Genomic DNA, 27655 nt, shown 5'->3' on the forward strand with positions numbered 1-27655 from the left:
CCATTTTTCTTATAGGAAATATGATTTTGGTGAAGGCTAATCTTGCCGGGTGTCTAAATAGCTAGCCCGTGATGGCTGGGCTATGTACTTAGAATATTGCAAAATGTGCTTCATCCGAAAAGCTATTTTAAAATCGGACATATCGAGTGCATAGAGGAGTAATGTATCTATAATTCTTAAAATAATTGTTATGCTTTTTGTGAACGTTTATCGTGAGTAATTTTTTAAAACGTTTGAAATGCTATTACTTCAATTTCTCAAACATATGACTATTTTACAGCTATTTAAAGACAAGACTCTCGTTAATCTAACCACACTGTCCGATTTCAAAAAGGCTTTACAACGAAAGCAAAACATTAGATTATGTCAGCAGAGTACCCAGCCAGAAATAATCAGACACCCATTTTTCAAGCTAGCATATAATGTCACAAAAACCTAAACCACAGCTAAATGCAGCACTAACCTTTTATGATCTTCATCAGATGACACACCTAGGACATTATGTTATACAATACATGCATGTCTGTTCAATCAAGTTCATATTTATATAAAAAAACAGCTTTTTACATTAGCATGTGACGTTCAGAAAAAGCATACCCCCCGCAAACTTCCGGGGAATTTACTAACAATTTGCTAAATTACTCACGATAAACGTTCACAAAAAGCATAACAATTATTTTAAGAATTATAGATACATTACTCCTCTATGCACTCGATATGTCCGATTTTAAAATAGCTTTTCGGATGAAGCACATTTTGCAATATTCTAAGTACATAGCCCAGCAATCACGGGCTAGCTATTTAGACACCCGGCAAGTTTAGCCTTCATCAAAATCATATTTCCTATAAGAAAAATGATCTTACCTTTCCTGTTCTTCGTCAGAATGCACTCCCAGGACTTCTACTTCAATAACAAATTTAGGTTTGGTCCCAAATAATCCATCGTTATAACCAAACAGCGGCGTTTTGTTTGTGCGTTCTAGACACTATCAGAATGCTAAATCACGGTCATGCGCACGGCGCAGAACGTGACAAAAAATGTCTAAATATTCCATTACCGTACTTCGAAGCATGTCAACCGCTGTTTAAAATCAATTTTTATGCAATTTATCTCGTAGAAAAGCGATAATATTTCCGACCGGGAATCTGCAATTAGCTAAACAGACGAATGAAAATACTCCACGGGGGCGAATCACGCACGCGCCTAATTCTGTTGTCCCCTGATGCGACACTTGGAAAAGGAGATAATGTGTTTCAGCCTGAGGCTGCCTCGTCATCGTTCAGGTTTTTCCCGGGTTCTGAGAGCCTATTGGAGCTTAGGAATTGTCACGTTACAGCTAAGATCCTTACTCTTCAATAAACAGAGACAAGAAGAACGACTCCTTGTCAGACAGGCCACTTCCTGCATGAAACCTTGTCAGGTTTTTGCCTGCCATAGGAGTTCTGTTATACTCACAGACACCATTCAAACAGTTTTAGAAACTTTAGGGTGTTTTCTATCCAAACCTGAACAATAATATGCATATTCTAGCTTCTGAGTTGGTGTAGGAGGCAGTTAAAAATGGGCACATATTTTTTCCAAAATTCTCAATGCTGCCCCCTAGCCCGTTAACTAACCTTCTGTCTTATGTAACCATACCAAACGTAACATATCATACTCATTTGACTGTCACAGATTTACGTTTACTATGTTACATCTAGTGTTTGAGGCCATCCATCCTCTCCGACCAGCCTCCCTCCTTTTGTTTTTAGTTTAAATAACCTTCTGTCTTATGTAACCATACCAAATGTAACATATCATACTAATTTGAGTGTTACATATTTACGTTTACTATGTTATGTCTAGTCTTTGAGGCCAGGCTGATCCCTCACACCGCCATTGTTTTTGGCTTAAGTAACCTTCTGTCTTATGGAACCATACCAAACGTAACATACCATACTAATTTAAGTGCCACCAATGTACTTTTACTATGTTACATCTAATCTTTGAAGCCAGGCTGATCCCCCACACTTCCAAACAAAATCCAATTCCAGCACATTCTCCATTCTGCTCTTCATTTTGTAAATTAATTACATTGGAATGGTGGAAAAACAAGCTGCCATGTTTCTCCATGCTCTCTGTCTCTGACCTTTCCGTGCTGTTTCTGTGTAGTGAGACTTAATTGTCCAGAGTGAGAGCCAGCCAGCCAGTAGGCCGCACATCATCAACAGACTGGGAATTAAACAGGCAGTGAATCCAGCAATCTGGAGGCTGCCTGGGAGAGAATGGGCTGTTTAGATGCAAAGTGGGCCAATTCATGTAAGACAGAGGCCTCTCTGCATGGAAAAACAACTATCCAGTTGGTACAGGGATGGAAAGGGAAGAATCTTTTAGCGTAACTCATTTAAACCCTAAGGGGAGTAAGACAATCAAAGCTCATCAATGTTATTTTTCCTCATTGTGTGTGCAGCTGCTGCAATATATGTCTATCACCACCGGCTGTACATAGATACATTGTGATTGCAATATTAAGACAGTAAAGTCACATGAGGAATTTCTTTATGAAAAGTAAAAATAATTTCTTATGTGTACAAATAAACAAAATTAAGACACAAAACAATATTGTTTGTACAATTTACTGTGGTGGCTGATGAACCTCAAATATTGAAGAAAAATAATTGACAGAAATTATTTAGCAGAAAAATTAGTTGAATGGATGAATGGGTTGCATTTACTCAACACTTTTCATTTCCTAGGTCTCATGAACCATCTATGGTGTAGAACCTAAGATCTTATTGTGGAGACAAATGTTGCCAGGTCTGTCATGCTGTAGTTAATTTTGATTATGAGGACCAGAGTACCAAATAATCATATGTCTGTGTATTTGTCAGGAAAACCAACATGATGACAAACGTGGCCTTCCAGCTTGTTGTATATGTAATTACAGATATGTGTTCCGATTCAGAAAACTAGGCGTATGTCGCAAGTCACAACTTCACAGGAGAGCCTTTTGAACTGATTTTTTATTTTTTTTTATCAAAATGCGTTTTTTGGCAGAAACGTCTTCTCGAACATGTGAATTTTCATGTGCCTTAATATCAAATCTGCAAATACTGTACGAATAAAATTGTTAAATTACGAGCATAGTTGGTTTAGCCACAGAAAAAGCTAGCAACCTTCCCACTAGCCATGATTGGCTGAGATAATGAGTGGGCTGGACATGCCGAGAGATGAGTTTGTATTGGTTGGTGTTGCATCTTGTGTCTATAAAATGAGCTGCTCGTAATGCGTAAATAATCATTTCTACAGCATTTTATTTTTTTTAAGATATTAGGTTAGCCATGGAGAACTGCAAATACAGTATGTTGCTGCTGCTCTCAATAACATTGCTGCCCTGAATTTATCAGGCGCTATCGACAAAGGTCAGTGGGAAAAAGTTGTGATGGACTACTTTCTGGACTACTTTCTAGACAAAGATCATGCCATGCAATGCTGACTCTCTCATTTCATAACACGTTTTGAAATCAGTGGAACACAACAGGCCAAACAAGCTATGCAAACTAAACGGATACAACACAGGATGTCTTATAAAAGGGGTTGCAGTCTGCCATGACGCTTTCATCCATACAGGTAAGAATCTAGCTACAGATTCAGATATTATACGCTAATTTTGTCCGAAAGTTGATTTCATTGCAAGCTAAAGCTTGCTGTTAGCTAGCCAGTTGGAGTTCGATGGCTGCTAACTAACAATGAGCCTAAATTTATTTGGTTAACTTTAGCTTGTAATGACAATCAGTTTGTATTGCTAGTAACGTTACTCTATGGATTGGGATTATAGTTCATTTTTAGCTATCTAGCTAACGTTAATGTTAGCTAACGTTAATGTCTAAACATGTATGAAGTGTGTAATGTTAATGATGTTTTCTCAGAATGCCATTTCGCATTGCTAGTTATAGCCTTCTGTTAGCTAGCTAACATTGAACATATTGGTTAACTTTAGCTAACTATGACAATCGGTTTGTATTGCTAGTTAAAGCTTGCTGTTAGCTAGTCAGCTGACGTTAGATGGCTGGCTAGCTACAGTAGCTAACATTACCTGTATGAACTGTGTGTAGTGATGTTCTCAGAATGCCATTTCGCATCTATTGTATAATAATGCAAAAATATTTGTATCTGGAATTTGTCTTTCAGCATTAATCAGTAGAACATGCCTGACTCTAATCCACCAGTCATACAGTCATCAAAAAGAGAGCTGGCCTAAGCAAGCAATGGCAGCAGCGCAGTCATCATCTATATGCACCATTTCTTCACCAAATACGGAGTTGGGAAAACACGTGTGGACCTGAATTGTGATAACTGCAGTGGCCAAAACAAGAACAAGTTTGTGCTCTGGTATTGTGTCTGGTGGATCATGCACAAGCTCCACCACAATCTGGACCTTCGCTTCCTGATCACAGGCCACACCAAGTTTGACCCTGACTGGTGCTTCGGCCTCATCAAGCAGAGGTTCAGAAAGACCAGAGTGAACACTTTGTCTGAACACACCTGACTCCGTACTTCAGGCCGCTGCCACAGATCATGCAGTACCAGCACTTCAGGTAAAAAGTAATTTTATTTTTATGAGGTTATTCTTATCTAAACTTGGGAGGTGAATTGATGTTGCGCAGGGTTGTAATGTCTTCAGATTTTTTGTTATTCCCTGTTTTACAGCTCCAATGCTCAGGAGCCTGGTGTTGTCGCCAAGGAGCGTTCGGACTGTCGGGACCAGGTTTCAGCTGCTGCGCAACGCTGACATCCTTCCTCCCATAGATTGTCTGCCTGTAAAAGCACCACCTGGACTGGACACAGCTAGACAAACTATCTTTTTGACAAGATCAGGGAGTTTCGTGACAAGAGTCTATGGACATCACGTGTCCTGCACCAAAGTCAAGGGCAGGACAGAAACAGGCTCTCTGAAAATAGATTCCCTTGTTCATGTGTGATTTGGACGGACCAGTCATCAGCACTATCTGCAGTGTCTCTATTCACATGACTCTCTCCTAACACACCGCCATACGTTGCTGCTATTTTTTCTATCCTGCTGCTCAGCCACTACACCCCTGATTGTATGCTTATCACTACCTCGTCTATCACTGATATCTTTATTGATATTGTTCTTGTACATACTGTATATTTTATTTATATTGACACTATCTATTTCTGATATTGCTACTATGCAAGTAACCATTTGGCTGTACCGTTTACACCTTCTGTAGAGACCATCTACTTAGCAACTTAGCAGAATATTGATATGTGTGGTCGTAACATGATTTTGTGACATACCACAACAATATCATGTGAGCGTATCGAGTCTCCACCACTTAAATATATGGCGCATGCATCTGTTTATGTACTTTACATGTGCATCTCACTCAGGTTTCAACTCAGGTTGCATGGCCTTAACTTATGTATGGAATACTATGTGATAAGTGCATGTGTAACAGTATACAAAGTATGCTAATGTACTGGTGTGAATGCATTTGGGCAGTGGTGTAAAGTACTGTAAAGTACTGTAAAAATACTTTAAAGTACTACTTAAGTAGTTTTTTTGTGGTATCTGTACATTACTATTTATATTTTTGTCAACTTTCACTTCACTACATTCGTAAAGAAAATAATGCACTTTGTACTCCATACCTTTTCCTTGACAACAAAAGTACTTTTTACATTTTGACAGGAAAATTGTCCAATTCAAACACTTATCAAGAGAACATCCCTGGTCATCCATACTGCCTCTGATCTGGCAGACTAACTTAACACAAAGGCTTTGTTTGAAAATTATGTCTGTGTTGGTGTCTGCCCCTGGCTATCCATCAATAAAACATAATACAATTGTGCCATCTGGTTTGCTTAATATAAGGAAGTTGAAATGGTTTACTTTTGATACTTACAGTTGAAGTCGGAAGTTTACATACACTTAGGTTGGAGTCATTAGAACTCGTTTTTCAACCACTAAACACATTTCTTGTTAACGAACTATAGTTCTGGCAAGTCAGTTAGGACATCTACTTTGTGCATGACACAAGTCATTTTTCCAACAATTGTTTACAGACAGAATATTTTACTTATAATTCACTGAATCACAATTTCAGTGCGTCAGAAGTTAACATACACTAAGTTGACTGTGCCTTTAAACAGCTTGGAAAATTCCAGAAAATGATGTCATGGCTTTAGAAGCTTCTGATAGGCCAATTTACATCATTTGAGTCAATTGGAGGTGTACCTGTGGATGTATTTCAAGGCCTTCCTTCAAACTCAGTGCCTCTTTGCTAGACATCATGGGAAAATCTAAAGAAATCAGGCAAAACCTCAGAAAAAAATTGTAGACCTCCACAAGTCTGGTTCATCCTTGGGAGCAATTTCCAAACGCCTGAAGGCACCACGTTCATCTGTACAAACAATAGTACGCAAGTATAAACAACATGGGACCAAGCAGCCATCATACCGCTCAGGAAGGAGACACATTCTGTCTCCTAGAGATCAACGTACTTTGGTGCGAAAAGTGCAAATCAATCCCTGAACAACAGCAAAGGACCTTGTTAAGATGGTGGAGGAAACGGGTACAAAAAATGTATTTCCCTCATTAAAATGCATATCATTTTATAACATTTTTGACATGCGTTTTTCTGGATTTTTTTTTTGTTATTCTGTCTCTCACTGTTCAAATAAACCTACTATTAAAATTATAGACTGATCATTTCTTTGTAAGTGGGCAAACGTACAAAATCAGCAGGGGATCAAATACTTTTTTCCCTCACTGTATGTAAACTTCCGACTTCAACTGTAAGTACATTGTGCCCCTGGCTATTTGTTAATTATTATTATTATTTTTTTAAATACAATAGTGCCGTCCGGTTTAATATGGAATTTGAAATGATTTATACTTTTACTCAAGTATGACAATTTAGTACTTTTTCTACCAGTGGATGTCACGACTTCCGCCGAAGTCGGTCCCTCTCCTTGTTCGGGCGGAGTTCGGCAGTCGACGTCACCGGTCTTCTAGCCATCGCCGAACAACCTTTAATTTTCCATTTGTTTTGCCTTTGTTTTCTACACACCTGGTTTCCCCAATTACATGTTCATGTATTTAACCCTCTGTTTCCCCCATGTTTTTGTGCGTGATTGTTTCTATGTTCATTCGGTACATTATGGCTGGTTTTCGACAGCACCCGTGCGTAATTGATTACCGTTTATTGTTTGTCAAGTGTATAGTTACCTTGTGCCTTTATTTTTGAGTAAAGTACATTGCTCACTCATTCTGCTCTCCTGCGCCTGACTTCATGCACCAGCTACACCCACCTTCTGACAGTGGATGTGGCTGGGTTATAGCATTTCTTCACATGACCCATCAATTTAGACAAGTGTATGTGGCTGGGTTATAGCATTTCTTCACATGACCCATCAATTTAGACAAGTGTATCTGGGTAAGCGTCATCTTATATTTATAAAATATTTTTATCTGGACATTTTCTGTTTACCTGGAATTTTTCCTCATTGTAGACTACTACCACTTTTAGTCTTTAGCACATGACCTCATGTGAATCCTTATAGAGATGGGTGGGGCTGGCTTAAGAGGGTGTGAACGATGCTGAATGGGTGTAGACAAAGGAGAGCTCTAATTGGTACCAAAACATTCAAAGGCCCTTTTCTAAAAAGTGAGTTTACAAGTGTATCAACTTTCCAAGTAGAATTCATTTCCCATTGTTCCTCAAAAATGTTGTGTATGATATATCATTTTGTAGCTCAGAGTCTCTACTTTTATCCAATGTAAAAAAACTGAAACTACGTAAGACCGAATACAGGTGGTGAGTCACATATATTACAAACAAAACTATACAGTGTAATGCATAGACATTTCTGCTGATGCCAGTGAAAGCAACACAAGATGAGTTATATAATTCTGACTTGCTGCTTAAAGACAAACTGCAGTGCTGTACCATGATGAGAGAAAATGTATCAGAGAGAATGTGAGATAGATAGTACAGAGCAGAGAGAACGACTGTGGAGAGTGGAGCGAGACGAGGGATAAAAAAATAATTTGCCACACTGACATATTAAACAGCCTCTCTCGGAGGTTAATAGAAAATTTTTAACATTTCAGTCTGGCAGAAATCTAGCATTGCCTCCGTGGCCCCTCACCACCTGCCATAAACAAACCGAAAAACAAGCTCCACAGCCCCTTTATATGACAGACCCGCTTAGCTCAGTCCAGGCCTGAGAGCACCAGCAGCACCATTGAAAACACAGAGATGGGCGATGACTCGGTAATGGCTGGTGTCAAGTACTGGGGATTAAAGGAAAAGTTAACTTCTGAACAATGAGGACTACCTCTGACTCTCAGGTCAATGGTGGTACTGGTGCATCGTGAATGTGCCAGGCTTTCTGTCCATGTCCTCTATCCTTCATCAAAGAGTGCTGTGCTAATCAAACGGGTGTTGAGGTGGTGGCACAAAAACATGGGAATGGCAAAATGGACTGGGGATGAGAATTATACAGCATGTATCTGTCCAGACAAGAAAGGCTTGCCTCTTGGCCCTGCGTGAACCGGGGCTGTTGCTGCTCCAGCCCGCATGGGCCCTAGATTAGTCTCCCAAGATTGGTGATCCACTCCCCAGAAAGAGGGCTATGGCTGGGAGGTGTGGTTGGAGCAGCTGCTCGAGGGAGGCCCCTATGCTCCCCTCTTACCCTATTAGAGAGCAGACTCTACCAGTCAGGGCAAGCAGAGCAGGGTGGCCTGGCATGGAGCCCAGAGCAGCCAGGCTTGTGTTTGAATAGGACGACTACCTCTGACTCTCAGGTCAAAATGCTGGGTAACCTTTCTGCCCACAGTTAAAAAATGCAGCAGCAGCAAGCAGAGGTGGTTGGCGAGAAGACAAGGTTCGTGTAACCCTGCGTGGCTCGTCTGTCTCTGACACGCACCAATGCTTTAAGGTTAGACTCCGGGCACACAGTCTGAATCGGTATGCCCCACTTATCTCTCTTCCTGCTCTTAATGAGGAAGGTTTAACAGTATGACAGTGAGTTTTACAGGCAGACCCGGAATAAGGACAGTGTTGCTAATTACCATTACTGCTGACACATGATGTTAGTGGAGTTTGCCTTATGAGTCCACTCCAGAACAGTACAATGTGATGAATTTAACCGGGGCAGCCCAGATAGGACTACTGCCAATAGATCTGTCTCTGTTTCCCCATTAACTTTGTCATTCTGTGCTGCATTGGCAAGGAGTGCACAGTACACCTTAATCTATCTTAGTCTAGACCAGAGTTTCACTTGCATTAGAACATCCCCATTTAACACAACGAGGAGTTCTAAATGCTGGCAGACAAGCACTAGGTCTCAGAGGTAGAGTGGGAGTCTGAGGAGACATGGCCTAATGTTTGAATCTGTTTGGTCTGGCATCAAGCCTGCTCTGTCACTGGACTCTGACTCCATGCTAGCTACCTCCTTTGCTGTCCTTTTAAGACACAGAATTGCAATTTCTAAACACTCGCAAAAAGACAGCCTGAAGGGGAGCAGAGACCTCACCAACTCTGTCATTTAAACACAACCAGTTCCAGTCTCTCAACTGACACTTATTGTTTCCTCCCCAAGAGTTAATTGTGAATCTGCCCTGCAGGCCTGTGTATGTGAGTGTGTGACCATTCTCCCATGTCCCTTCAACACCCACCTCCTCTCCACATTCATTTTCACAGTCTCACTGTAACTCAAGACTTTTAATATTTCATCCAAACCCATCCTTGACATGTCATCCAGTACTGTGGGGCTTCGGAGCAATTAAATGCAACATAAATCTGACAAGCAGACGCCTGCTCTTCTGCATCCATGGATCTCCAGGCCTGTCCTCAATCACTCTCCATACAATCTATGTCCTTGAGGCCATCTAAGGAACAGGAGACAGCAACACCTTACTAGCAGTTATCCGGGGGACAGTGGACTGTGGACTGTTTCATAGGCTGTAGAACTAATGTAGCTTCGGCAAAAACTTAGATAGATATTTGATCTTACTTGTTTGAAGCTTTTAAAGGGGCTGTAGTTTCTTCCCTACAAGGATGATGGTAAAATCTAAGTTTTATGCAGGCATTTAGCTGGATCACTTTCACCATGATATCACATCCCACTTGGATCTATTTGGATAAAGGTTAGGACCCTTAATATAGCCACTCAGCGTCTATAATATATGCAGTCGGACACACCAGACATCCAAATTGCTTTGAGTATTCTTATTTATTTTACCTTTATTTAACTAGGCAAGTCAGTTAAGAACAAATTCTTATTTTCAATGATGGCCTAGGAACAGTGTGTTAACGGCCTTGCAATGAATATCTGACTCATCGCTGAGGATTATCTAGCAAAAAGCAGCCTCAAACGACATGGCTCAAAGGGTTTGAGCTCCAGACTAACACTCCAGATATTCAGAGAAACACAGTGGAAATATATGTCAAACTCTACAGTCTAGTGCTAAGTACTGTATGACATGGCATTGAGGTGAATGGTACACATGTGTAATCTAATGTAGTGTATGGCCCTGGTGTCACCACTCTCTTTTGCTGATATCACCCCTATCCTGATGTCACCTCTCTACTGTGCAGGAAGTGAGAGTGTCATTGGTTCCAGACGGGCACCTTGAGGCGGTTGCACTTGAATACTAAACATGCCCTCAACTGAACTCTCTCAGGTAGAGAAGAAAAGAACAGTGGGGTACTCGGAAACTAACAACATGCAAGGATGGAAGGAAGGGAGAAAGAGAAGGCGAGAGGAGGGGAGGAGAGAGGAGGAGAGGAGAGAGACCGCTAGCATGGAGTTAGCTACATGGACTAACACCGAAGCAGATCGACCACTGTGAGGGAAAATTAAGGCGGCGGGCTAAAACGCCACAGCTTGTAATTACTGTCCTGTCATTACAGCCCCCCATGGAGAAAAACCCTATTATTCCAGCACACTTCTAAGCAAATACAATAATCAATTCCCCTAGAGCACAGTCATAAAAGCAAATCCCAAGTAAAAAGCAGGTAAGGAGGAGGACTTACAATGGTGAAGTTCATGACCTTTAGTATCCAGATGGTTAAAGCAAGGTTGACCAGGATCAGGATCATTAACAGGAGCACGAAGAAGTAAAGGCAACGTTTCCGCCAGCCATAAATCCCCACTTTGTACACATGTGGTTTCTCTGAGCTCTGGACATTGTTCCTATGAGTGCACTGTTCTTGGGTCATCTGCAAGAGAAGAAGAAGAGTATAAGTGACTTCCTGAAAGTAAAGCAGATGTATTCTGAAACTATCACACTCCTAAAAGCATACATCCTGGCCCTACTGTTGAAGCCATAGTCAGCCATTGAGTTTGAGCACAATAAAATACAGTTTACTTAGTTTGATTCCTAACTCATTGTCCCATGAGCTTTCTATATCTCCATTACTCTCTCTCTCTCTCTCTCTCTGCACCATTGATGTGCTGATAGTGTCCATTAATGGTGATTCTAATTGTCTGCCTGTAAAGTGGGAGAAGACATTGTTCACTTCAAGCACCATAATTATAGCCTTATAACTCTGTACAAAATACAATTTATTGTCTACAGTGCTAGGAGTGGCTGACTCCGCAGCCAAAGCCAATCACATTTGACAACCACACACATTCACCGTTAACTGAAACAAATGACACGAGACAGCCCCTGTGAAAACTCTAAAGCCAGTCAGCAAAAAATTTGATTTTACTGTTGCATTTCAAACAGGACCAAATACTCAATTACATTCGATTAAGTTTTGTTTACTACTTATTGCACATCTCCAGATTGGCATCAATCTTACATTTTCCAAAGTATACTTTGAGTTTAGAGCATAACTGTACATACACAGACTAAGAGCTTGATTAATTGATTATGGGGTGTTAGTACTGGCTCGAACCAAGGCCTGCAGACACTGTAGCTCTCTAGAACTAGGGCTGGGGACCCCCAGTGCACTACACAAGAGCAACACACAATCTACAATAGGAGGTAGAGGGTTCCTTTCAGTGACTCTCACCAGGTGGGCTGGTGATATAACAAAAATGTATGTGGATACAGTTGTAAGCATCCCCAGATGGTGTGTACACAATATACAGCACAGAAACAAACAGACAGCGAGAGACAGGATCTACACACAGCAGTACTGTATTTCTGTAAAACATCACTGTTGGAGTATTAACCATAACCCTGTTGGAGGCCATCGGTAAATCATAACTTTGTGTGACCCCCTGGAGTGTCATCTTACTGTACATCAGCCACATAAACCTCATGTCGTATTACACACTGAGTTAGCACAGACTCATACACAGAGTCAACAGCGTCACCACACATTCCAGATGGGGAAGAACTCCCACATACAGTATGATTGGAAAAATGGAGGCAGCTTACAGTTTAAATCATGGTATTTTACACCCATAAAGGGACTGATGCACAGAAGGAAAAACTGATGCTCCAGGAAAAATACATGGACATTTGGAGGCCCACCAGAGCACTGCCCTATGAGAGCTTCCTCTGACTATGTAGCTACTGTCCAACAGGGGGACTCTGTTCTGTTATTAGGAGCCTAAAGAAAGCACAGTGGCACAAAACAAAGTCTGTTTCCGATTAGAGGTAATCCAAGCATTGCTGAATGTTGTTGGTTCTTCTATCTTGCCAAATCACTGGGCATCTCTCCACTATGCTGTTTTATAAACAACATGTGGATCGGGTACCAGAATCTGTCAACTTCTTCCCCAGTTTTACATTCTGTCCAAATTTAAGGGGGAGTGTATTGTATATGCACAATTATGGGAAGAAAATACTGTGCCATATGCCCCTTTTAACTAATTAACATTCACAAGCAGTCCTAATCTTCATTTTCACCACACAAAATTTCTAACATCTATCTTTGCCATATTCTTTCCTTTGCCTTATTGTCTTATTCCACGGAAACACTGTTCCACTTTACATAAAGTAGCTAATTTATACCGATTTTAAAGGTCATAGAATAACAGTCAACAATTTAAGGAGTGTTGAGTCTGCTCCAAATCTAAGAAAGTGTTCTCTCAATGAGTCATAAGTAACTGAGCTCCAGTTACAATCAACAGAATGAATTAACTAATGCTGGTCTGAAGGCGTGAATGAAGCCCATCATTAACCATTGCTGTCTGCAGGGCACAATGAATACTTTAAGAGCTCCACATGCTCTGTGTTCTTTGTCTCTTACATATACATTAGGTGAGCCAACTTTTCAAAATGGGCACTCCTTGCTTATCAAAAAGCTTACAAACCTGATTAAGGAAACTTGGCAAGGTGTGTAAGTGTGTCCCTCCCTGGCTTTTTATGGGGCTTAGAATGCCCTCCAACATAATTAGATAAGATACCTCTGAACATCATTGTCTAATGGTGTTCTGATTATCTCAGGGCCCATGTACTGAAGTCAATCGTTCTGAAGATCAAACCTAAAAAAATGTTCAAGAACAGAGGGTGACATACCAGTGGATTCAAAGACTCAAGTTCAACTTGATTTAAGAAGGAAGAACAACCTGGTCTCAGAGAATTTCGTATCATTCTGTACGACATCTATGATATGTTACATTTGGTATGGTTAGATAAGACAAATGATTACTTAAGGCAAAAAAGAAAGGAGGGTGGTAGGGCAGGCGGCTGGGCCTAATAACGTGAACATCTAGCAACCCAAAGGTTAAACGTCTGAATCTCATCACGGACAACCTTAGCATTTTAGCTAATTAGCAATTTTTCAACTACTTACTACTTTTTAGCTACTTTGCTCTGACTTAACATGTTATATAACCCTTCCCCTAACCCTTTTAGCTAACCCTTAACCTAAACCTAACCCATTTAGCTAACCCTTCCCCTAACCCTTTAACTTCTCTAGGGTAGGGGGCAGTATTTTGACGTCGGATGAAAGGCGTGCCCGTAGTAAACTGCCTGCTACTCAGGCTCAGAAGGAAGGATATGCATATTATTAGTAGATTTGGATAGAAAACACTCTGAAGTTTCTTAAACTGTTTCAATGATGTCTGTGAGTATAACAGAACTCATATGGCAGGCAAAAACCTGAGAAAAACCCAACCAGGAAGTGTGGAAATCTGAGGTTTGTAGTTTTTCAAGTGATTGCCTATACAGTATACAGTGACTTAGGGTTCATTTTTGAACTTCCTAAGGCTTCCACTAGATGTCAACAGTCTTTAGAACGTTGTTTCATGCTTCTACTGTGACTGGCGAGAGACTAAGAGCTCCTGGAAGTACATGAGTGAGAAAATGACATGAGCTCAGTGGCATACGCTGATGTGGGAGTTAGCTGTGTTCCTTTTCTTTTTTGAAGACATTGGAATCGTCCGGTTGGAATATTACTGAAGATTTATGTTAAAAACATCCTAAAGATTGATGCTATACATTGTTTGACATATTTCTACGAACATAAATAGAACGTTTTTTGACTTTTCAAAAAAAGTTTCAAATGCTTCCTGCATTTGGAGTAGTGAACTGAACGCGCAAACAAAAAGGAGGTATTTGGACATAAATGATGGACTTTATCGAACAAAACAAACATTTATTGTGGACCTGGGATTCCTGGGAGTGCATTCTGATGAAGATCATCAAAGGTAAGTGAATATTTATAATATTATTTCTGAGTTTTGTTGACTCCACAAAATGGCGGGTTTGGTTTCGTCTCTGAGCGCCGTACACAGATTATTGCAAAGTGTGCTTTCGCTGTAAAGTTTTTTGGAAATCTGACACAGCGGTTGCATTACGGAGAAGTGTATCTATAATTCTTTGAATAACAGTTTAATATTTTATCAACGTTTATGATGAGTATTTCTGTAAATTGATGTGCTCATTCTCTGGAAGTTTTGGGAGGCAAAACATTTCTGAACATTACACGCCAATGTAAAATGGGGTTTTTGGATATAAATATGAACTTTATCGAGCAAAACATACATGTATTGTGTAACATGAAGTCCTATGAGTGCCATCTGATGAAGATCATCAAAGGTTAGAAATTCATTTTAGCTGTATTTCTGGTTTTTGTGACGCCTCTCCTTGCTTGGAAAATGGCTGTGTGGTTTTTCTTGTATAGGCGCTGTCCTAACATAATCTAATGTTATGCTTTCGCTGTAAAGCCTTTTTGAAATCGGACAATGTGGTTGGATTAAGGAGAAGTGTATCTTTAAAATGGGATATAATAGTTGCATGTTTGAGAAATTTGAATTATGAGATTTTTGTTGTTTTGAATTTGGCGCCCTGCTATTTCACTGGCTGTTGGGCCTACATACCCCAGAGAGGTTAACCTAACTCCTAAACTTAACCCTATCCTTATCCCCTAGCCTAGCTAACGTTAGCGAGCTAGCTAACATTAGCCACCTAACTAGAATTCGTAACTTATCATACGTTTAACAAATTCGTAACATATTGTACTTTTGGCAAATTTGTAACATAATGTATGTTTTGCAAATTTGTGACATATAATACGAATTGTAATTCGTAACATATCATACAAAATGGGTGATGGACATCCACAAATGAATACATACCATACGAAACGTAACATATCAAACTAAATGGGCATCTAGGATTTACTTACAGAATCATACAAAATGCTCTGAGACCAGTTTGGGAAGAAACATCAGTACTGTTGCAGTACAGGCCAAATGTACTTCATGTATTGATTTTTAGGTCACCAAAGTTAACAAGCCCTACAATTGCCATAATATTATTTGATTTACTGTAGGTCTCGCTGCATATCTGAGCGACCACATGCAGAGCAGAGTAGATCTTAGCCAAACTATTTCAATCTGCTTTAAACTGACACTACTTAAAAAAATGTTTGGGGGGAATTACATGAGCTAGGGGTTGAGAGGAGCAGCGCCCCACTGTGACTAAGACATGGGCAAAGAGAGAGAGAGCGAGAGAAAAGGAGCAGAGAGAGAAAGATGGAGCAGAGAAACCCTCCCACAGATCAGCCTATAATGTGGTGACAGGTCAGAGGGAGTCAAGCGCACAACACCCCTCTCCTCCTATCGCCTCCCTCCCTTGGGAAAAGACAGTGATAGCAAATTGCATTTCTCTGCGCTGGAATCTTTTCTCTCGCTTGCTCTCTATACTGTGAGAGGTTAAAACCTTAATCCTTAGATTGTCATAAGCGCTGTGGCAGTTTTTTTAATAACAGGTCACAGCTACTGTGGTGTGAACAGTGTACAACAATTGCATCCAAGAAGAGTCTCTGGAGTCAGGCTATGATGTGGAAAGCTGTATTGAAATGAATCTGTTGCTCATTAATATTGTGACATTCACACATGTTGCAGGAGACGGTATACTGACATTTCAGCTTATAATCAAAATTGTACACAGTACATGCCATGCAAAAACAGTACATGAAATGAAAATGTTCATCTCTTACATTAAATGGTTAGCATGGAACCAGAGAATATGAAACACCAGGAGCTGAAAGCTTTCTTTAACCAGATGCCATACTAGTTCTCTCACCACTAATATCACAAAATATTAATCAGAGAGCCAAGTATTGCTCCCTTTCCCCTGTGTGCATTTACATAGTGCTTACAGTAGAATTAGACAAAACACAATCCCAATGCTTTTCAGGAGCAACCTGATAAAAATGTCAAACATTTCCCAAGTAACCCACATTAAAAAATAATACAGTTTACTATATTATAGTATTTACTATAGAATGTTGTAGTAAACTTAGTACACTGTAGAATACTATATTCCACACTGTTGTATCTCTTGATTATGTGTAGTACTTACTATACAATTTTGTATTACACTGGAGGATACTATACTACCCACTGTAGTATCCCTTGATCATGTGTAGTATAGCATTTTATAGTATACTGTAGCCAGGTCATTCAAGATTGAAGTTGAAATTGGATTTCTATCCATGTCCTGAGGATGTCTGGAAATGTCTTCAAAACCGGCCACTAGGGGCCGGAAATGCCTTCAAAACCGGCCACTAGGGGCAGCGCTATTACCATCAAGTATGCTTGGGTTTTGCTAGGGAATTTTAAAAAATATATATATTTCACCTTTATTTAACCAGGTAGGCAAGTTGAGAACAAGTTCTCATTTACAATTGCGACCTGGCAAAGATAAAGCAAAGCAGTTCGACACATACAACAACACAGAGTTACACATGGAGTAAAACAAACATACAGTCAATAATACAGTAGAAAAATAAGTCTATATACAATGTGAGCAAATGAGGTGAGATAAGGGAGGTAAAGGGGAAAAAAATGGATGGTGATGGTGAATCAAAAGGTTGCGTGTTCGATTCCAGTTGTGGACACTGGTTTTTTATTTTTGGTTTTAACCCTATCCCAAACTTTAACCCTTAGCTTAAAAAAATACTTCCACCCAGGTTGGCTGTCATATTGAAAGAATATACAGATTAAGGTACAGTCTGCACGCAGGTCATGCTTTGTATACTTAACAGGCTGTTATTGCACTTCGCAAAATTGCACAATGTGATATATTATTGCAGGCCAAATGTCTTGTGAGACATGAAAACCTTATTTGAGAAGGGCATGGTTGTCCTGTATGGCTCAGTTGGTAGAGGATGGCACTTACACCGCCAGGGTTGTGGGTTTGATTCCTGGGGCCAGCCATACGTAAAATGTATACACGCATGAATGCAAGTCGCTTTGGATAAAAGCATCTGCTAAATCTTTTTCTTAACTAGGCAAGTCAGTTAAGAACAAAGTCTTATTTTCATTGTCAGCCTAGGAACTGTGGGTTAACTGCCTTTTCAGGGTCAGAATGACAGATTTTTACCTTGTCAGCTCGGGGATTCGATCTTGCAAACTTTCGGTTACACGTCCAACGCTCTAACCCAGTGGTTCTTAAACCTGGGTTCGATCGAACCCCAGGGGTTCGGTGAGTCAGTCTCAGGGGTTCGGCGGAGGTCAAGACACACACCCGACTCATATGATTCGTGATGACACGCCCCGCTTGGCCATCATTGGCTGCAGGTGATCACGCAACATCGCTTGGCCTATCTGTGCTGCAGGGAATTTGGCGCGCTCAGTAGTCGAATTGTGACTGTCGTGATGGTACGTCGTGTGATTTCTTTCTTAATATTTTAATCCCTTCATACTAACTATGTCGAGCAAAAAAAGAAAGTGGTCGGACGAATATGTACAATATGGATTCACATGTATAACGGAACGTGATGAGAGTCAGCGTCCTAACTGCATGATTTGCAATGCCAAGTTGAGCAATTCTAGTCTAGCACCGGCAAAACTAAGAGAACACTTCCTTAAGCTGCATGGAGATGGACAATACAAGAACACAACGAGGATGCTGGACATAAAAACGAAGAAAAGGAACAGACTTTGTTGCAAAAATGACATGAGAGTGGCACTTGCCAAGGTGAAGCCGCGCATTTCTGAACTGGTCTCTGAAAGGCAACAGCAGAAGTCACACTGATTTGCAGTAAATATTCATTATTATGTTTTTGTTTTTGTGTGAAAATCATGTTTTAATGGTTTTGTTCTTTGAACACTGATGTTGATGCACGGTTCATTTTGTGCACCAGTAAAATATATACCTATGTTTAGAATTTTATTTTTCCAATTAAGAAGGGTTCGGTGAATGCGCATATGAAACTGGTGGGGGTCAGTACCTCCAACAAGGTTAAGAACCACTGCTCTAACCACTAGGCTACCTGCCGCCCCAATGGCATATATTATTGTTCCCTCTACCTTATCCTTTACGTATAGCTCTTTAGTAGGCACAGTACCATCCCGCACTGGAGACAGTTTCTATACATTGATACCATTACCTTTAGTACCAATCAGTCATTCTGCTCAATAACAGGACTTTGCAGACTAAAGTAGACAAAGAGAGAGAGAGGCCAGAGTTGACCCTGTTTGCCGTGTACTCAGGAAGGAACTGTCAGGAGGGAGAAGGACTGAGATGGGCCATAGACAACACATGCAACTCTACTTAGTATCCATACACTTACAGAGAGAAACACCTCTGAAAGCTTTGGTGTTATATGAAGAAAAGAACTGCACTCTACCTCAAGTGATCTGAATGAGACTCAATAGTATTTTGCATTGCTTTAAAAACAGCACAGCAGTCAGGAAAACTGTGTATTGATTGTTTAAAAAGACAAAAAATAACCTGTGCAGGGAGATGACGCCTATTTAAAAGGCATCAGGTGATTAGTTGTAGTTAGGGAATATTAATATTAAAGTGATCAATATGACTCAATTAATGCCTTCATCGTAAAAACTTTATGAGCCCATTCCAAGAGGGGTGAGTGACTCTTCAGGACCATTGGATTTGACTGCTGCTCCCCAATTATCTTTTATAGTGAGTTGGTGCACCCTAATGAAGGCCTAATGATCTGGAAAGTGACAAGAAACAGCCCTCCGTTCAACGATGGAGGAGCTGCTTGCACAATGTCAAGCCTGGATATATGTTGCTCATCAAACTGCTAGAACTAAACAAAAAGGAAAAGAAAAAAATAAAAATAACTCTCAATATGCCCATTTTTAAACGTCTCCCAAGAATAGAATAGAATATCAAGAACATCAACAACACTAATATAGAGAGATGTGGAAAGCAGTTTTCACAGGAACTACTTTTGCAGCATATTGCCAAACTCGACTGGGAAGCACTGGGCATCATGTGGCAACTATTCAAAGTATAATCCACACATTATCACTCAGCATATCTCTGCCTCTCTCTTACACTCTTCCCCTCACTCTCTCACTTTTCCTCTCTCTGTCTCTTTCTACTCTCCCTCTCTTGCTCTACTCTCTCTCTCTTTGATTTCCAGTGGGCAGAGAAAACATCAGTACAGTCTAGCTAAATGTTAAACAGATGAGAAAGAGCTCTCATTTTAAAGTGTGTCTGTGCTACATACTGAGCCTTGGCACAGATCCTTCTGAGAAAAACTCAGACATCTTCAACAAGCTCTGTCTCTGGGGCAGACTGGAAAGGAGCTGTTGATTCTCACAGGATTTACATACACATGTGATACAGAGGAAAGGACACCTATCTGGCTTGTTTGCACACTACAAATACAGGAATGCACAGTACAATGCACAATAGAGTTTGCAATGCCCAGCTGAGATTGCATACCAAGGCAATACTGTGCATGTGTGAATGTACAGTACTGTACACATGAGATCTGTGGGAGATTCTATTTAGTAACTTTATACAGAATGAATAACACAACATTTGTCCCCATCTCTGTCATCTCAGGTCACTGCTTGCCTGGCTGTGTTTATCCCTCTGAGGAAAAGGCTAAATATCCCACCTCCTCTTCTACTCCTGACACCCGCCCCTCTGCCTTTGACTCACGTGGTCACAGCAAATATCAACAACGCGAATAAACACTCAACACCTGCTTGGATCCTCGCTGCTATATAAGGGTTTAGGACTGTCCCAATGGACACGAAGCATCTGTTGTTCACAACACTATATTGGGAAGGGTCTCTGCCAAAGACCGCCAATCCCCCCCGAACCCTGCCCACACACATAGACATACCAGTAGCCACAACCCCCTACTACACTGCTGAATCTACAGTCAGTAGTAAAGTATGTAACTCTTCTCAGTGGACCCCCACAACCATAAGCCTTCTGCCTGAACTCTTTCCACAGTAAGTTACTTATTTATAGGAACATGTATCCCATAGTGGCAAAGTAATTGAAACAAAATGTGATGCCGACAGGACTGATATGGTGAAGTTGGCCAGTCAGTCCCAGCGTACGATCGCTAGCGGCTGTGAGGAGAGAGTTACAAAGCAACACCCTTGAAAATCTTTTTTGCGATGAATTGTTCTGAAAAAGTTTGGGCATTCCGCCTCCATAACTTCTCCTGGAAACACATACATTCCCGCCTCAGTCCAGAGGTCTCCGTGAACAATGGTTATAAAATAGACTTTTGTGAGTGCTGGGAAAAACATGAAGCAAAAACAAACAGTTACTGAGACGAACTAAAATGACTATTTTCAAAAGAGGAGGGCAAACTTAATTTAGTTTCTTCCGAACAATGAGGCAATAGTATTCTAAATAAAGAGCAGTCTTCTTCACGCCTACTCCCCATCCCATCGCTCAACATTATGAGTAGCAAACTTAAAAGTCCCTGTAAAACAAAAGACAGGAACTGAGCGGAAAAAAACTTACCTCGCCCCCTGTCTTGCTCTCCTTCTCCTATCCCTCTCTCTGTCTCTCACTCAGGGCTCTCAGTGATCTCTCACTAAATCAGGGTGTGTCAGGCAGATAAAAGGAGATTAAGCACCTCTTAAAAAGCTGCATGACAGACTCCAGGCAGCCCCCTTGTCAGCTTTTCCAATAACATGTCCCTGCCCAAGTTGTGAGGTATTTCCTGGACACTACGCACACTCCGTTATCCCAGAGGTCTCGTTGGAGGCTACTCTACTCCACTCTGCTCTGCTACTCGCAGGGACTGGAGATTCTGCACCACTCTGCTAAGGCTGCTAGGGCTGAGTTACAGCCTTATGGTCGCCAGACAGATTTAGAAGCCCAGACACATGTGGGAAGTTAAAGAGGCAAGGCTGCCTGGATTGTGACAAGCTTTTCTGACGGTGTGTGTGTGTGTGTGTGTGTGTGTGTGTGAAAAGGGACTGGAAAAATAGAAAAAAATACATTCCCCTCCTCCACTTAATATGCTGTGGCCTGCCAGTCTGTCCAGCAAGGGAGGAAATAACCACAAAGCTTTTCCTACACAGCACTTTCTTTTTTTCTCCTACCAGCCATACCCACAGTGTGGTCAGAGCAGATGAATAATAGTAATCATTGTTTAACAGGCACAGCCCGTTCAGCATTTTAAGTGGTCAGTAAAGACAGCCCACGGACACCAGGGAATGCATGGTGTTGTTATTGTTGTTGTTGGTGAAATGGAGCTTCATCCGCTTTGGTTGATTATAATTTTTTCAATAAAGGGAAATACCTGATAGGCCTGCAGTAAGAGAGACAACACTCCTCAGCTTTTCGACTTGCTTATGAGGATGTAGCCTGCTGTTTGAATACATCTGGGGAGATCTATTTTCCTGTTTTAACAAAAGATTTAAAGATCCCAAGAGGAAGCTGAGAAGACGGGGGTGTTCCATGAAATTAGTGCCTTTTGCGTCCATTTTATATTTTAAGTAAACATTGTAAAACAATTTTAAAAGCCTGTTATATTAAATGAAATGCCCTTTAATATAAACCACATGGATAATACAATAAATCAGATTTTCTATATGAATATAGGCTTGATAAAGTTCTGAAGTTGAGCATTTTGCCATATCACTCCATCAACCCTGTGTCACTTCTAGGAAGATTTTAACCCACTTAATTCCAAAATGTCTCCAAGTTTAACATTCATTGTAAAGACCTATTTATTTGGCTGCTTTGACAAAATAATTTCAGAAGATTATTATTGATTTCATGTGATTAGTGATTCATTTAGGTCTGTCCCTCATTTCAAGGTCTACCCTATTACGTGAGCTGAACTCTCATTTTAATATGGTGAAACGATTCCTTTTTCAATATATATTTTTCAAAAGAAACATTGAATATCTAATAGTCAAATCATAGATTAAAAAGCAGGTGAGCTGGTTGTACTATTTTTGGCAATTTTCTGGTGGAAAACTGAGCGGGTCGAGCATAACATGTCAACCCTGTTACCCATACTGTAGATAGAGAGGCTAGAAATGTTTTAATAAAAAAAGTGAAGCTTGCATTCAATTGCCCTTCTCTGTTGGACACAACAAGCCTGTCACAAGGAGATTCATGACTTTTTAAAGAAGAATTCGACAAACCCTGTTACAGTCAACCTGGTTACATTATTTGGCACTTAGACACTAACTATGATTACTTATTAGGGAAAGTTTTTTTTATTAAGTTGAACATGTGCTTTTTATATTATTGAATGTTAAAATTAGGTAAAATCCCTTATTTTTAGTTATACTTCTTAAAAGGCACCGAATTGGTGGAACGATCCAGGGATAGAAGAGATAGAACACCAAAACAAGAGTATGTCTGAGTTTCAGGAGGGAAAAGCTTTTGCTTACTCCTGGTCTTATTACGTTGTTGTGTGAATCTCACCTCGGAGACAATTCCCCAACCTGTTATGTGTATATCCGGGCTAGAATTGGCTGCGGATCCTCCCAGGGCTCTTTCTTTATTCTGACATGTGTTTGAAAACAACCAATTAGAGTGAGATTCCAGCAACAGGATTTAGAGCTGGTCCAAACACATGGAGCCTTGGTAAATATGGATTGTGACACAGATGTCATCATGAATAAATACCAGTTTTCATTCTTCTACCTACATTCACTACTCTCTCGCTATTTCCCTTCCAAACACCTGCTCTACTTCTGAAATATAGGCCTGTAATTCCCTGATTATTTGTGTCACGATTATGATTTCACAATTAATCAAATATGGTATTATGGTGCACTTAATCACAATATTGAAAGGATTCGATTATTGTCTGATCTATTAAACCAACAGAAAATGTCAAAACATTAGCTGACTATTACAATCATATGTGAGTGACTACCTATAGTTACAGTTGAAGTCAGAAGTTTACATACACTTAGGTTGGAGTCATTAAAACTTGTTTTTCCACCACTCCACAAATTTCTTGTTAACAAACTATAGTTTTGGCAAGTTGGTTAGGACATCTACTTTGTGCATGACACAAGTAATTTTTCTAACAATTGTTTACAGACAGAATATTTAACTTATAATTCACTGTATCACAAATCCAGTGGGTCAGAAGTTTACACTAAGTTCACTGTGCGTTTAAACAGCTTGGAAAATTCCAGAAAATGATGTCATGGCTTTAGAAGCTTCTGATAGGCTAATTGACATCATTTGAGTCAATTGGAGGTGTACCTGGGGATGTATTTCAAGGCCTACCTTTAAACTCAGTGCCTCTTTGCTTGACATCATGGGAAAATCAAAAGAAATCAGGCAAAACCTCAGAAAAAGAATTGTAGACCTCCACAAGTCTGGTTCATCATTGGGAGCAATTTCCAAATGCATGAAGGTACCATGTTCATCTGTACAAACAATAGTACGCAAGTATAAACACAATGGGACCACGCAGCCGTCATACCACTCAGGAAGGAGATGCGTTCCGTCTCCTAGTGATGAACGTACTTTGGTGCGAAAAGTGCAAATCAATCCCAGAACAACAGCAAAGGACCTTGTGACGATACTGGAGGAAACAGGTACAAAAGTAACTATATCCACAGTAAAACGAGTCCTATATCGACGTAATCTGAAAGGCCGCTCAGCAAGGAAGAAGCCACTGCTCCAAAACCGCTATAAAAAAAGCCAGACTATGGTTTGCAACTGCACATGGGGACAAAGATCGTACTTTTTGGAGAAATGTCCTCTGTTTTGATGAAACACAAATAGAACTGTTTGGCCATAATGACCATCGTTATGTTTGAAGGAGAAAGAACAAGCCGAAGAACACCATCCCAACCGTGAAGCACGGGGGTGGCAGCATCATGTTGTGGGAGTGCTTTACAATATAGATGGCATCATGAGGGAAGAAAATTATGTGGATATATTGAAGCAACATCTCAAGACATCAGTCAGGAAGTTAACGCTTGGTTGCAAATGGGTCTTCCAAATAGACAATGACCCCAAGCATACTTCCAAATTTGTGGCAAAATGTCTTAAGGACAACAAAGTCAAGGTATTGGAGTGGCCATCACAAAGCCCTGACCTCAATCCGATAGAAAATGTGTGGGCAGAACTGAAAAAGCGTGTGCGAGCAAGGAGGCCTACAAACCTGACTCAGTTACACTAGCTCTGTCAGGAGAAATGGGCCAAAATTCACCCAACTTATTGTGGGAAGCTTGTGGAAGACTTCCCGAAACATTTGACCCAAATTAAACAATTTAAAGGCAATGCTACCAAATACTAATTGAGTGTACGTAAACTTCTGACCTACTGGGAATGTGATGAAAGAAATAAAAGCTAAAATAAATCACTCTACTATGATGCCATTTCACATTCTAAAAATAAAGTTGTGATCCTAACTGACCTAAGACAGGGAATGTTTACTAGGATTAAATGTCAGGAATTGTAAAAAACTGAGTTTAAATGTTGGCTAAGGTGTATGTAAACTTCCGACTTCATCTAGCTAACTACAGGTGTAGGAACTTAATTTGATCCCTCTTTTGTTGCTGAGACTTTTCCTGCTTAGCATTGTGATATACATAAATTCACTGAAAACCTGGACTTACACACGTTTATATTAAATTATTGCACTTTTTATGTAACCTAATTTTGGCCAGCTAATAGACTGCCACAGTATGAGTCATAATACCCATGAAACCTAGTGGGCAAATAGGGAAATGGTTCCAATCGTTTTTCCACCATTCATTTTCCCGTAGGGGATTTTAGAAACTCTTAAAATAAGGGCTGTGTTTCATTTAGGCTTACCCTGATGCGATGTTTTGATAAATCTCTCTAGGACAAAGTGACTGATCAATATATTCACCTGTATTTACCTCCAAAAATTAAACGCTAATTAGCTGCTTATGTGACTATCATAAAGCACTACAAATGCCATGATGATATGGATAAGACTGCCGAATCGAGGCAAAGGTAAAAATCTCTGGATTGACTATTAACTAATGTTAGCTAAATGTAGTAATGAATAAATTGGCTACATTTCTTTAAATGGACAATTCTGTGAACTGTCTTGTGCAAGTTTTCAATGGACACAATACCTGTTAGCAAAGGTGTCAGCTAGAGATGACGTACTGGAGCTTGCAGGGATTTGTTGTTTTGCATGATGTCTACTTTGGTGCTGATTTGCATTTTCAAATCAGAGTAAATAGAGACAAATATATTGATAAGTCACGATGTCCGAGAGAGATTGACACGGTTATCAAAACGTCAAGCCAGGGTAAGACTACACGAAGCACAGCCCTTAAGTGTTTCTAAAACCCCCTAGGGGAAAAATGAATGGAATCATTTCTCTGTTTGACCGCTAGGTTTAATGGGTATTATGACACCTCCACTGTGGGGCTTTATAGCCTATCCACCAATCATGCAACATTAAGCTCAAATCCTGTTGCTGCAGGGTTATTTTGCTGCAACAATACTACGTTAACTAGCTAAACTAACTAGCTAGGCTTCCCCAGCATTGGGCCCATGCAGGCCCTCTGGCTTTGTCGTTTGTTCTGGTCACTCACTGTGTTTGATTCATTCTGGAGTAATTACTGTGGATTGAAAGTCAATCACTTTCAATACCCAGTAAGGAGAAGGAGGAGCATGCTTGTACCGACAGGATGCATGGGGAGGGAGTAGCTCTGTTTTGTACCGTCAACACTGTGATTATATGTAGAAGCTAGACAGCATAGTTTAAATTAATCCTTTAAAATCGATAGATCAGTATATCCCCAAGCAACCGGGAGAGAATGAGCGGTCAGTTATATATAATGGCGAACCAATCTGTGGGAAAATGACTTCCTTACAGGAAAAAACAAAGAACTTGGAGATACAAATGAGACCAATGCAGAGCTGAAGGATATCCATGAAAACATAGCTTTCAATGCTCACCAAAACACACAAACTGTTAAAATCGGTTGTTAAAAAAGTAGATTTGCTCAAAAGGAAGGTAGAGTGTGGCTCAGTTGTTAGAGCATGGTGTTTGCAACGCCAGGGTTGTGGGTTTGATTCCCACAGGGGACCAGTACGGAAAAAAAGTTTGAAATGTATGCATTCACCACTGTAAGTCATTCTGGATAAGAGTGTCTGCTAACTGACAAAAATTTAAATGTAGGGTCTCATGTCAGATATGCATATACAGGGTGGGCATGTGGATGAACAAGATAACAAAATGTACTTTTTGGAAATACAGCTACCAACTTTAGAAGATGTACTGGACCAGCATAAACTGAGACAAAATAAGAGAATATTGTCCCTACCAGAATACGAGGAAAAAGGAGACCTTTCCAGCTATGTAATCAAGCTGATATCGGAGAAGCTTGGGGTGGATGTATCACTGGAGGATCTGGAGTGATGCCATCAGATCGACGTGAAATAGGAGAACGCTAAATACCCTCACATGGTAATCTTAAAACTGTGGAAATATCAGACAAAAGTCAACATTCTGAAGGCACAGGGGGGGGGAAGAAAAATCCAAATCCATGACCAGTCCATTTGATTTGTTGAGGACGTGTCTGCTAAGCTTAGAAAAAACTCAAGCAATTCATTCCAATCAGACAGTCAGTGGAGGAAAAAAAAGACTCAAGTCTCAACTCCGATTCCCGGCAGTGCTGTGGGTATGGAATGCAGTACTTCCAAGGTTCATGTATCAAACTGTTAAATTGTGACAATAAAATAATAACAAAGCTTATAAGCAACAGAATGGCAAAAGTCTTACCAGACTTGATACATATCAAACAGGGTTGTTTATCATGTTTCAGGTAAGACCAAAGCACAGACTGTGTTGAAGTAACAATGTTTATTACAACAACAAGGGCAGGCAAACGACAGGTCAAGGGTCGATAATCCAGAGTAGAGTGGCAAAGGTACAGGACGGCAGGCAGGCCCAGGGTCAGGTCAGGCAGAGGTCGGTAATCCAGAGTAGGGTCAAAGGCACAGGACGGCAGGCAGGCTTAGGG

At 40.4% G+C, this 27655-nt stretch overlaps 1 protein-coding gene across 2 annotated transcripts in view; it reads right to left on the minus strand.

Annotated features, from left to right (window-relative positions):
- Window positions 1-27655, minus strand: part of LOC115148828 (delta-sarcoglycan) — a 344372-nt gene that overhangs the window by 85240 nt on the left and 231477 nt on the right. The window contains exons 1-2 of one of the 2 annotated variants that reach the window (XM_029691085.1): window positions 21177-21522; window positions 11050-11235 (exon numbers count right to left, since the gene is read on the minus strand). In XM_029691085.1, coding sequence (XP_029546945.1) covers window positions 11050-11235 — 186 coding nt within the window. In that variant the 5' untranslated portion in view covers window positions 21177-21522. Of the gene's footprint in view, window positions 1-11049; window positions 11236-21176; window positions 21523-27655 lie in introns of those variants that run through there. The other variant, XM_029691086.1, reaches the window with a different exon arrangement.

This window comes from Salmo trutta, chromosome 15 (genome assembly GCF_901001165.1).
Source record: "Salmo trutta chromosome 15, fSalTru1.1, whole genome shotgun sequence".
Classification (NCBI taxonomy): Eukaryota; Metazoa; Chordata; class Actinopteri; order Salmoniformes; family Salmonidae; genus Salmo; species Salmo trutta.